The sequence below is a fragment of the Bison bison genome, unplaced genomic scaffold, assembly GCF_000754665.1.
Source record: "Bison bison bison isolate TAMUID 2011002044 unplaced genomic scaffold, Bison_UMD1.0 scf7180017864498, whole genome shotgun sequence".
Taxonomy (NCBI): domain Eukaryota; kingdom Metazoa; phylum Chordata; class Mammalia; order Artiodactyla; family Bovidae; genus Bison; species Bison bison.
The window spans coordinates 5,810,687-5,824,187 of NW_011495057.1; the positions used below are offsets into that span (position 1 = coordinate 5,810,687).

Below are 13,501 nucleotides of genomic sequence, written 5' to 3' on the forward strand. Positions count from 1 at the left end.
AAAGTCTACAAGCAATAAATGCTGGAGAGGGTGTGGAGAAAAGGGAACCCTCTTACACTGTTGGTGGGAATGCAAACTAGCACAGCCACTATGGAGAACGGTGTGGAGATTCCTTAAAAAAACTGGAAATAGAACTGCCATATGACCCAGCAATCCCACTGCTGGGCATACACACCGAGGAAATCAGAATTGAAAGAGACACGTGTACCCCAATGTTCATCGCAGCACTGTTTATAATAGGCAGGACATGGAAGCAACCTAGATGTCCATCAGCAGATGAATGGATAAGAAAGCTGTGGTACATATACACAATGGAGTATTACTCAGCCATTAAAAAGAATACATTTGAATCAGTTCTAATGAGGTGGATGAAACTGGAGCCTATTATACAGAGTGAAGTAAGCCAGAAAGAAAAACACCAATACAGTATACTAACACATATATATGGACTTTAGAAAGATGGTTACGATAACCCTGTATGTGAGACAGCAAAAGAGACACAGATGTATAGAACAGTCTTTTGGACTCTGTGGGAGAGGGCGAGGGTGGGATGATTTGGGAGAATGGCATTAAAACATGTATAATATCATATGTGAAATGAATCGACAGTCCAGGTTCGATGCATAATACAGGATGCTTGGGCCTGGTGCACTGGGATGACCCAGAGGGATGGTATGGGGAGGGAGGTGGGAGGGGGGTTCAGGATGGGGAACACGTGTACACCTGTGGCGGATTCATGTTGATGTATGGCAAAACCAATACAATATTGTAAAGTAATTAGCCTCCAATTAAAATAAATAAATTTATATTAAAAAATAAATCAAATTGCATATTTTTAATAAAATGGGTAATTGTATTGAACACTATAGACATGTTGTCAAAACTTGTAAGTCATTCCAACTTTTTCAAGATCTACTTAAAAGACAGTCCAAAATTAATCCTTAATTTTTAAATTATCCTCTTCATGGTATAAAGGAGAGAATAAGTTTGTGGATTTAATTTTATTTTTATATTTTAATGAGTTATACACTGGCTCAACAGGGATATCTAGAATTTAACATGCATTTTTCTATATAAACTTTAAAGTTATTCTTTGCCTTTTGTTTTTCATTATTTTGTCGTTACCACAGATGGGGGTTTTCCAGCTGGTTTATTTGCATATTTCCACTCTTTCACCTGTGTTTATAAATATTTTGTGGGTTTTTATGGGGGGGGATCCTCTGTTTTAGCTCAAAAAGAGAATACTGAGGATCAACTGGAAATTGTATACTGCCCCTCTACTTTTCCTGTACCCTGTCAGTAATCTCTAATCAACTGAAATTTTTAAAATCTATTAGTTGCTGAGCACTTACTATGTATGGGCTTTTACCACTCACAGCAGGAATGCAGTCAATCCTCTGTGTCTATGGGTACCCAGAGTTTCAATCAACTGCAGATCAAAAGTATTTAAAAATATTGCAAAAATCACTCCCGAAACTTGAATTTGGGCTTCCGTCTATGGGGTTGCACAGAGTCGAACACGACTGAAGTGATGCGGCAGCAGTAGCAGCAGCAACGTTTAAGAACATTTACATTGTATTTATAACTACTTACATGGCATTTACATGGCATCAGGCATTAGTAATCTAAAGATGATGCAATGTTTAGGGAGGACATTTACAAGTTATATGCAAATATGACACCACTTTATATAAGGGACCTGAGCATCCCAGGGGGTTCTGGAACCCATTCTCTGAGGACACCAAGGAACAAGTGGACTGCCACCTAAGAGAAGAGAAACTAAGTAACCTGCCCAAGGATAATTCAGCTTAACTTTAATTTGGTCTCTCCTTTGGGAGGTCTAATTAGAACTGATGGAGAATGTTGGTTTTGCTCCAAATGTCCAGTAAGATCGGAGGCACTTTAGCTACTTGCCTTCCCTTTAACTTTTTTGCTACTGTGCCTTTTCCCTTCTCACTAAAGCATCCTGTAAACCTTGTGTTACCCACTGTCACAATTAAAAGGGCTACATGTCTGCGGTGGTCACTTCCCAGCGAGGTTCCTGCAGGAAAAAGTTGGGTGACTCCAAGACGGCAGTGCCCGGGCACTTCACCTCTACCACTTGGGCGGGAGCTGGCGGCCAAGGGCAGCCGCCAGGAAAAGCCTCCGTGGGAAGCCTGTCATCCCATGCCAAGAGGTAAAGCCTTGCCCCATAAAGTACCTCAGCATTATTAAACATTTTCTATTTGTCAGGCACTTTATTGTCATTTTTATTGGCTCTTTGTACTAGTCATAACTGCATCAGAACTGTGTACACTCTTTCTTTTAATTAAGTGCTTTGGCTCAAGTGGGAAAAGACAAGAACTATACAGCTCTCCGTGGGGGTCAGTCCTCAACCACTGCAGGGGGCGGGGCTCCAGGAGCTGGGCTTCACTGTGAGGAAAGATCCCCCACAGTCAATCTGGCTGGAGCTGTCAGCCACTGACATCTGGAGCACTGCTGGACCGTTCTACTCCACCCTGATCCAGAATGTTCTTTTGGACTGTCCTAAAACACCAAAAGCACGAAAATCACATTAAGACTCTTTGAGTTTTTAAAAGACACATCCAGCCACATACTTGTGCTTCGGTGTACTTTTTTTTTTTCTTTCTTCAGTGCCTGACAGCAATGCTTTTATAACTTCAACTAAGGAATTCCCTGGTAGTCCAGTGGTTAGGACTCTGTGCTCTCACTGCCAAAGGCACAGGTTCAATCCCTGGTCGGGGAACTAAGATCCTGCAAGCCATGAGGTGTAGCTAAAAATTACAAACGAAACAAAATAACCTTCAGCTATACATGACAGCCCCAGAAGTAGCACTGTAAAAGGGCCCAAACCTAGACTTGGAACTTAACTCCTTGGGAACGAGGTGAACTTGAGAAACTGCCTAACCTCTCTAAGGGTCAGTTTTCCTCATCTGGAGGATGGGTATAATTCCAGCTCCTACCTTTCCCCTTCATGTTTTTTTGTATAACATCTTGACTCTGCTTAGATCACCACTCACATCTCAAAGATTGGTTCTAAAATCCATCACTCGAGATACCACAGGAGTTATCACACGTTGGGTCACTTATCTGCCTCCTCCACAAAGCTGAGTCCTCCCAGGACAAGGAGTTAATCTGTGTCCCCACAGTCTGCCCAACCCAGTAACTGACACTAGGAAGGGCCCTGCAAAGCTTCCTTAGAATGAAATCACATATTAAAAAGCTCTTTGCAACCTGTAAAGCATTATTCTTATGGACCTCAGATGTGGCAGCCTACTTCATACTAGGACAGCTAAGACAGCCATGAACTAAGGCTTTCCCACAAAAGGTCACAGCAATGAGAAAGCTTACATTTTGACAAGGCAAGATTTTATTTCTTCTGAGATTTTACATTTTTCTCCTCACACACTTTTAAGGTTTAAATGTTTAGTCTTTCAGTTTGGTCAGGCCACCTTTGGTCCCATTTCTTAGAAAGCAATACACACACTGTTTATTCCCCAGGCTTTACTGGTGAACAGCCAGTAGCTGGGCCAAGACCCTCCCCTCCATCAGGTCCCGCTCCTGACTTGCCCACTACAGTTTACACTGCAGGTATTCCCACTGTCGCTTCTCCAGCGTTTTCCTTTAACTACGTCTAAGTTATTTTTTACCTTCAAATTCCTGTCCTTGCACACAGTAAGTGCTCAATAAATGAATCCTACTTTCAGAGTTATTTTGTATAACATCTTGACTTTTCCTAGCTCACCACTCACAACTCAAGGAGTGGTTCTAAAATCCATCACTCGAGATAGTAGTTAAATGCACAAAAAGGATCTAGGATTCCACAATCCTCTTTGTAAGTTAAAAAAAAATAAATAAACTTGAGAGACATACCTGGAAATTCACCATCCCTCCTCCTTAAAAAATAATCCTGAAACTAGTGAAATCACCAGCACTATGAACATCCTACTATTAGTTAAAAAAGGCAATGTGTGACGGAACATCATGTTGAGAAAAGAAAATGAAGCTAGCATAATCCATTTTCTAATATTCTTGTTACACATTTAGGTCCCCATGTTTCTGCAGCAACATGTTTCCCACTGAAAAATAAATATACTGCCAGTCTCTCATTTTTTTCTGGAGTAAAAAACAGTGAAATATTTGTTCAAGATGGAAAGAAAATAGCTAAAGTCTATTTATATATAATTTTGTCAGGAAAAAGTCACAAGATAGAAACCAACACTCTAGATGAGCTGGCTTAATGAAATTAATGGAAGTATTAAAGTTATTAATAATTAATATAATTCTAAAACCCACAAACTTATACTATTGGGACTACAATACTGTGATTATTTGAAGAGCAAACTAGAGGTAACAGATCCTGTATCACCACAGCGATCCTTGCTTATTTTATAACAGCGCTCACTCTGTCAAATTAAAACAAGGCAGAAGAGGTCACTAATTGGTCAGAAATGCTGCATCCGAACACCAAGCAATTACCCTGATTCTGCAGTCTATTCAAAACATGTGTTAGTACTAGTACATATCAACTTTAAGTAAAATTTTGATTGATTTTATATAGTCTCCAAGACCAAAGTCAAGAATTAGAAAACGATAATCCACTTATGCCGGGAGGGAAACACAACAATATAAAGAAGATGTGGGCAAATACAGGCCCTACTTCTAAAATACTGGAATTAAAATTTATGAAAGTTATTGCCAAAACAACCTTTATAACGTTTTAAGACTATGTATAATGACTGCTTCCCCTAATTCCAAACCATTCCAAATAAAATTTACCCTCTTGTGAAAAGCTTAGATTTCCATCTAAGCCAAATCCCCTGGAGTTTGTAAATCCCCTGGAGTCTGGGCGGCAATTTCGCCTCCAGAGGGTGCCTCCTACCCCCTCTAGCAATGGGAAGGGTCTGCAGAACAAACTCAGAAGAAAAGTGTAGAATCTCAAAGAAAAGTAGAGGGGAGGAAAAAAACGGCTTTGGTGTAAAGGACACCTGGATGGACAGCTGGAGGTGAGCGAGAGGGAGGGGGTCTGGGAGAGCCACAGTGCCAGAAGCCTCCGGGGATTGCCCACCTCCTAGGAGACCAGAGGGTGTGCTACTGGCCCACGGCAACGGACGCCCCAGGAGGCAGAAGGGCCTGTGCAGCATCTGGATGAGCTATTCACAAGAGAAACACTGAAGACTGAGGCTGGGACTTCATCAGCAAGATCAGCCGTTTTTCATGTGTTCATCAAACGCTCCAGAGTTAAGCAATTTTCAAACAGCAATTCGTTTAACACTGATGGAGGTAAGGATGACCACTGTCCCCATGTGATTCAGGAGGGAACCAAATCGCAGGCTGGTTCTGGGCAGAGCTGAGATTTATCGCTGGCAGTCTGGCCCCAGAGTCTGCTCTTAACATGCTCTGTGATGGGGCGTCTCAAAGAGTCTGGCTGATACTGTCCCCAGATTCGGCAGAGGCTGGGACCACATGCAGCCAAATGGAAGCATGGTAACTGGAAATACTCTGTGTTCCCTTTTTTTTTTTTTTTTTGCTGTATTTTAATAAGTTCTTACATTGCTCTAGCAAAGCACCTAAGGCAGTGATATGAATCTAATGTTATATCATCTTCTCTTTACTGGATTATTTTATATGAACAGCTAAGGGTTGTGGAATCAACAGCCCATGGATTTTAAAAGCAGACTCCGGAATCTGACAGTCCTGGATTCAAATCCCAGCATAGTCACTAACCAGTTTTTAGACCTTCAGGGAATTAAGTCAGCATCTATTAACCTTGGATTCCTCCTTTGTAAAGTGGAAATAATAACCACAACTCCTTGAAGGACTATGTGAGGATTAAATTAGACCAAATAGCCCACTGCTCCCAAGTGATGCAGAGACTGCCGGTCGGGCGGGCTAGTTTAAAGCCCTCGGTTCATCTTGGTTATTATTAATACTAATGATTACACTCCACTTCCTGACTACAGAGTCAGTTAGAGGTTGAGACAGTTGACATCAGACTCTTTAAGGAGGGAATCACGGTTGTGTCTGGACTGCAGCCCAGTGACATGACAGCCTCGTGGCCTCACGCCTCCTCCCTTCACTCCTGCCTTGATCTGGTCCAACTGTCCACCCAGAACGGCAAAGAAGCCAGGACGGTGAACAAGCTCAACGTCTGTAACTTCCTTAAAAACTACATGCCAAAAAACCACAGCAAGTTTAGGTATCAGAACTAATCCACAAGCTCAAGAGCCCACATGGGACCCAGCGCTATAAATCATAGTTTCCTTTGTCTTGTGTTAAGAGAGGAGGGATGGAGATGCATGGTGAGAGCCTGGACTGAACTAGGTGAGTTAAGCTGGACGGGGGACACAAAATAAAACTAGAAATCGAAAATTATAAGCTTCCAAACTAGTCTTGACATTTGGGAACCAAATTATTCACAAAGGAAGCAACACTTATCTCTGCCATTCTCCCACATTCCTTTCCGAATTCCTCTCCTTTCTTCCCAGAAGCCTACAGCCGGATGGTCTCATAAATCTGTCAACCCTTTGCAGGTAGCATATTTTTGCCTCCTTCTGTATGTGCCTAGAGCTTCCCTGGTGGCTCAGGTGGTAAAGAATGCAATGGGGGAGACCTGGGTTCAATCCCTGGGTTGGGAAGATCCCCTGGAGAAGGGAATGGCCGCTCACTCCAGTATTCTTGCCTGGACAATTCCATGGACGGCTACAGTCCATGGGGGTCACAAAGAATCGGACACGACTGAGCGACTAACACTTTCGCGTCCACTTTCTTTCCTTACAGATCAAATCAAACCACCCATCTGCCAGGGTTCACGGCCAGGTGACCATCAGAAAGCAGTAATTCAGGGAGTGAAGGAGTCTAGATATTCCCAGGAAGGCTTGCCTTACAAAGATGATTTTCAAAGTCTATACTTGGGTGGAGATCGGGCTGTTGATGGGGGAAAAACTGAGAGAGCCTGGCAGGTGCCCAGGGCTCTCCTCAAGGTCTCCCCAGTTTCTGAGGATTGCAGAAAAGGACTAGACATAGGAGATGCTTACACCACCCCTGCCTTCACACCTTTGGGACCTCATTGTACCCTCCTCACCCATATTACCAAACTCATTGCCTGGAAGGCCCACGGAAGCTGAACTGCTTCCAGCTGCTAAACACAAATCACACATCTCAGAAAGCAGTGGGTTTCCAGAAAAAGGAAGTTGCCACTGGGGTCTGCAAAGCAGCACCAGAGCAAACTGCTGTGACAAAACCTCCAATTAAAGCTCAGACACTGTGGCCTTCCAATACTGGAAGATGTCACCCACACCCATTTGTTTCTGTGACCCAAGACTCGGACAAATTTAGGATATAATAAAAAAGATAATCAGTCTCAGTCTCTAAGAGAGAGTTTGCTGTCAGATACAAAAGGATCTTTTTTTAGGGGAAAAAGAAAAGGTTTCATCAGATTGTTAACACATAAGCCAAAAGGAATAAAGTCTGACTGTAAAGAAAGTGTTGAACAGAAAGCCAAGCAGAATTACTGAAAACCTAAAACACATCTAATTAGGTTGGGTCTCCAGTAGCCCAAGGGGATTCAATGGGGTCTATTGCCTAGTTCATATAGTCATGGGTGCCAGGTAAACCCCACGTGCAGGTTCAGCTTCAGCCCATAGCCCCCTGCTCTAGTGAGGCATCTCAAAAAGTTAAAACGCCTACTTATTTCTAGACCATAAGCAGCTCATTCTCTTCTCGAAGGAGAATAGACAAAGAGGAACTTTCGCAACTCTGGAAAACCAAAGGGCCTACAACTTTACCCGAAACGTTCGCGCATCAAGCAGAAAGTCACTTCAGCTTGGAAGCCCCTCCTCTGAATCCAGCTCCTCTTGGCAACCCTTAGCAGGCAGCAAGAGGTTCAGGTAACAGTGGCTGAGTGGAAGTCAGTATCTTTAGAAAACCACTAGTGTTAAATAAAAACATCAGCACAATGTTTCAAATTCTAAAGCTATGTTTTCTTTCATTTCTTTCATTTATCAAAGGCAATCAATTTCCCTTCATCACTTCCCACCTCTCTACCCCGTATCTAAATTCTCCAAAGGAGGACTTCCCTGGCGGTCCGGTGGTTAAGACTCTGTGTCTCCAATGCAGGGAGCGCAGGTTTGCTCCCTGTTCAGAGAACTAAGATCCCACAGCCCTCAAGGTATGGGGGTGGGGGCAGCAAAAAAATTCTCCAGAGAAGTCTTTCAAATGGCATCCTAACTAATTGGTATGATGCAGTGAATGACTGAATGATCAAAGAGAAGTTTAAAAAAAAAGAAAAGTTCTAGATACCTAGTCTATATGTCTGGTCCTAAGATTTTCAACACAGGTAACCACAGAGCAACTTCTGTATCAACTTTGCTTTTGAAATGGCGATGCAGACACCAAATGATAACTCGAACTTTTCATAAATCACTGAAATGGAGCTTTGGCCTAAATCAAGGTGAAAATGTAAGAGGTCTCATATACAACATGCAGTCCCATTTGAAGAAACTCTTCTTGCTTGAAATCTGTCTACAGTGATGAAAGGATGGCCTTTTACGTAACATTTGTCAGGGGAGCCAGATTTTAAATCAAGGTGATGCAAAGATTTACATTTAGATGACTGGCAAACTTTTCGCTTTGGCAGCAAATAGTTTTTCTCCCTTTTCTGGATTAGATTCGATAGCGAGCTGACGTGTGTGCATGCACGCACACTCAGTCGCTCGTCGTGTCTGACCCTTTGTGGCCCCATGGACTATAGCCTGCCAGGCTCCTCTGTCCATGTGATTTTCCAGGCAGGAATACTGGAGTGAGCTGCCCATGATATATATGTGGGTTTGTATCAATTTAAAACAACACACCTGAGTACTCATGGCAATATTAATACAAAAGAGTAAAATTACATATTTCTTTCCCAAATGACTTGCAAAAACAGACTTTCAAAACATTGAGTGTTTTACCTTTTAACTGTCTTTATTTTAATCTCCTTTAATATTTAATGAGGCCAAAATCTTGCCAGTGAGACTACTTGCCAAGTGGAAAATGATTAATTTATAAAGATTTCTGGTACCAAAGCCAAAATAGTAGGTGTTCAGCAATTGTTTCCTAAAAGAACGAAGAAACTTCCATTACTTAGGCTAATGCCACTTAGTTCCTTTACCAATTTGAACTTTCTATAAAGGAGAGCAAACATTCCTGCATGAGAAAAAAGAATACAGCCACAAAGTATTATTAAAAATCAGGAAAACATCCATTTTACACAAGGTGGTTAATCCTAACCGCTCCAGATAACCTACCATTGACATAACTGTTAAACACCCTTCTGTCTCAACTGAGAGGCTTCCCAGATGGCTCAGTGGTCAAGAACCCGCTTTGCAATGCAGGAGACGTGGGTTCGATCCCTGGGTCAGGAAGATCCTCTCCTGGAAGAAAAAATGGCAACCCACTCCAGAATTCTTACCGGGATAATCCCGTGGACAGAGGAACCTGGCAGGCTACAGTCCGTGGGGTTGCAAAGAGTTGGACATGACTAAGCATGAATGTACCTTTCACATTTACAGAAGTTTGAGTCCACCTTTAAGACAAAAAAAAAAAAAGAGTATCCTGCCTGCCTAGTCTCCAAAACAAAATAGGACTTTGGCAATTATTTCAATGACACGTAAAATGCATGTTTTTTTCACGTAAGTAGTTAGAACGAATATTCCTTCTCTCTTCCCGCATGACAGAACCTGAATGAAGACTGGATTTCCAAGTGCTGTCAGCATCCAGCTTCTTCAAAGGCAAGGTCATGAACCACTGGGTGTGTCCCACGGGGAAGCTGCTCTAATTTTCAGCTTGGAGATTTGAAGGACAGACTCTGGTCCCTAGTGAACTCAGTGAAACAGAAAACACTGGACGTGTACCACCAACCCCAGAATCTCGCCACTGATAGGTTTCCTACTTACAGAATTCCTTAAAAGTATTTCTGGAGGTAATCTGGGTTAGGGTCAAGAAACTTCAACTGAGGACACTTTTCTCACAAGTTTACAAATGCTGCCAAGTGTTGATGAGGCAAGAAAAATGCCACATTTTCATGCAAAGAGAACAACTATGAAGAGGCTGAATAGGAGACGTGCTAAGCCTTTAAATATGTACCATGTAATCACCTGGGAGTTAGGAAGTTGTACCAATAAGGAGATCATCTTAGACACAACAGCCTTGGGGTGGAGGAGGGGAGAGAACTAAGACCATCTCTTACTTTGAACACAGACATTCAAGAGATTAAAGAGTGAATCAGTTAAGGTAACCATCACAACCACCAAGCCTCCACCCCCTTCAAAATTAAATAAAGCCAGGAACTTCACATGAGTGAAAGAATCACAAATTCCATAATCTTCATTAATCCTTACATGCATTCATTTGTCAACCAGTCCCATAAGTAATACACTTATGAACACCCTCAAGAAGTAAAAGAGTAAATGCATTTACAGTAACAGGCTCTTCATTTGCTGAGAAACTTCAGATATGATGAAAGACTCAAACAGGGTGTCACTGTGTCATCAAGCAGTCCTTAGTGGAATTCAGTGTGACTCCACTTGATAAGCTCTAGCCTGCACTAAGGTTAGACAGCCTATGTTTTATAATTAAGTAATAATGACTGAACCTCGAGGTACACAGGGTATTTCCTGCAAATTAATGACCAGCCAAAGGAGCTGCCGACCTAAAGTGATGCCTTAGGCCAGCAACCCCAGCCAGTCATTAAACCCCAGGAAATGCCCTGAACCTCAATACTGATTTTAGTAAATACAGGAGGAAAAAGTTTAATATCAGCTTTGTACTTACATTGAACATGCATTTCATACTTAGAATGCTCAGACTTTTGAAGGGAATTCTACAGAAGTTACTAAATAGTTCCCTTAAACTTCTTAATGCTGATGAAAAAAATTTTTACTCTAACATTAGCGAAAGCAAAGAAACTTTTTGTAGTGTTTTAACTGCAAAGGATTTAGCTAAGATACTGTTTGAAAGGCATAGTGATAACATAACCAACATATGGACATATGGACACTCCAATCTATATTTAACTTGGGAGTTACCTAACAAGAACTCAAGAACAAAAGCATCAGTGTCCAGGTTTATAGAAATGACTGATCTCACTCAGTTAAAATAAAAGACTGTGGCGGAGTGCTGTAATTCTTAGAACAAAACCAAACCAACGAAAACAAAGGTCCCTCATATTTTGCGGATCTTAAGTCAGGATTCCATGTGACACTAGAGTCAAAAAATCAGTAGACAGATGCCAGGGGACCAACTGCTTCACTGTTATTTCAAGCAGATAGGTACTTTAATAAACTCTCTTAGGCTTTTAACTCTTAATCAGGTGCTACTTGAAATCAGGACATTTTAAGGGTTTTACTTTATCAGAAGAATCTGATCATTTATTTCTGCTTTCAAAGAAAAAGTAAATCCAGAGTCTCCATCCTTCCAACTCCCTAAACCACCTCGTGGTCTGTCAGAAACTGTGCACTACAAGCACAGAGAGATACACAGCCTCCGGGTCTCGCGTATCTTAGAGAACTCTGGTGTTTATAGTACCATTCACAAACCCTTTCTCAGTTGGCCTTGAGGCTTGCTGATTAGCCAGTACGCGTCTGAAAGGGTCAGTTTATCCAGAACTGGAATTTCCACTTTGGAAAAAGCATAGAGGTTCCTGACATCTGTGCCTTGAAAGGCCTGCCCTACACCCCCAAACTCAGGGCCAAGCTGTAAAAACCCAGGGGCTACTCCTGTCTGAAGAAGAGAGGAGGGTCCCCAAGAACCTCTGCTTTTTGACTCCTACAGCACAGTATCCAAAAGATGAACTTAGCTTTAAAAGAATATGAATATATTCTTCTAGGAAAAATAGTAAGACAAATAACCAATTGAACCTCTAATCTCAACCCAGAAGTCTAACCACTTAGAATTAAATAATTTTAATGTTCAAACAGCTCCCTTATCTTTGTTAAGGATCCTGAAGCCCAGAGAGGTGAAGTGATTTACCCGAGGTGGCTCAGCTTCTGAGCCAGCTTACTTCAGACTTCTTTCCACTCTAATCTGCTGTTATCTCAACTGTCTATCTTGCCATCACTTAACTGCGCCCTAGACCAACAGCTCCATGGCGCTAGGAAAGAGCAAAGTTCCAGTGCCCACACAGCCCAGCACATAAAGCATGCTCCAACTGGGAAACTGGTGGCAGTACAGACACTACCTTTCTAAACCATCAACAAGTGACTTAGTTGATGAAAACGACATCCCAAACGGGTGCTTTACATTCAACTACACCTCACAGTATAAACTGGCACTCGCCCACAACTCTCCAAAATCCGCCCCTTACAGGAAGTGGGAATGGCATGTATGAGTTATAAATAATCATTTATAACTGCTTTTCTACCTTTATAAGTTAGTGTGAATATGTACTAGAGTATTTTAATGGTTGCTTTATGCAAAGATAGTTTAAGTAACTGCTTCATTTAGAGGCACAGTATTCCTGCACGCTTTGCCGTCTAAAACCCAGACATTCAATGGAGGGTTGAGCCGACCCTTTTGTTCTGTGAACTCTGAAGTTTTCAGCGTTACTGCGGCAGCAGGGAGTGTTAGGTAGCTGGCCCTGTCACAGCCTTTATGGTTAGGTGGAAACTTTCCTGAAAAGCGTCAAGAGAGTTAAGCTTCTAACAGTGAAATCAAATCCGATTCAGCTTATCTGCTACTTTGAAAAATTTCCCCCGCCCCCCACCAACCCAGGCCTGCGTGAGCCCAAGTTAGTCTCCAAGTGGTACCAGAGAAACACTTCATGCACAGACTTTGGTTTGGTTACCTGGGTGGGGGAAATAATAGCAGGTGAAACTATTGTGGGAGAATTGCTGCTTCTGTGCCCATTGGCTTCCGGAAGAAGAGGCAGGGGGTCGTGTTTCACCGAAACCACTACCACCGCGTCCACAGGCTCCGAGGGGCGGATACAAAGTCTTTTAGGGGAAGAGGGGCCGCACATCTCCCCCGACCCGAACACCGACTCGTACAGGGCGCGCTTGGGCGCAGCCTCCGATTTCACGTCGGGCCCGACCTGGCTGTCTCTGGGGAGGATATAGGTGTTCCCCAGCGAGGGCGGCTGGGGGCGGTGGTGGTGGGAGGGGATGGGTGGGGGGCTGGTGGGAGTGGTGGCGAGCCGCCCCGTTCAGAGCCTCAGCGTAGCAGCCCTGCGGGGCGGGCGAGCCCAGTTTGGTACCGATGCCGGCGATGCTGTTGAGCGTGGCGATGGAGACGGCGCCGATGCAGTGGTTGGTGTAGGTCTTGGAGAGTTTGGCCGCCTTGGAGAGCATCTGCATCCTGGTGCCCAGCAAGTTCTTGCCGATGGCTTTGTTCTCGTACCAAGTCACATCGCCCTCGCTGCAGTGGTCCCGGGGCCGCTGGAAGAACGCCTTGCACAGGGGGTTGCGCTTGGACAAGTACTTTACGAAGCTGGCATAGGGGCAGAACTCGGTGCCCGTCTCGTACA

At 43.1% G+C, this 13,501-nt stretch overlaps 1 protein-coding gene across 4 annotated transcripts in view; it reads right to left on the minus strand.

The window, feature by feature from the left end:
* Positions 1 to 13,501, minus strand: part of KCTD1 (potassium channel tetramerization domain containing 1) — a 213,526-nt gene that overhangs the window by 88,813 nt on the left and 111,212 nt on the right. Inside the window, exon 1 of one of the 4 annotated variants that reach the window (XM_010828944.1) lies at positions 12,824 to 13,147. The exons of the other annotated variants lie outside the window; for them this stretch is intronic. Within the exon in view, the coding sequence (XP_010827246.1) occupies positions 12,824 to 12,997 (174 nt within the window). The 5' untranslated portion in view covers positions 12,998 to 13,147. Of the gene's footprint in view, positions 1 to 12,823; positions 13,148 to 13,501 lie in introns of those variants that run through there. 4 annotated transcript variants of the gene reach the window in all.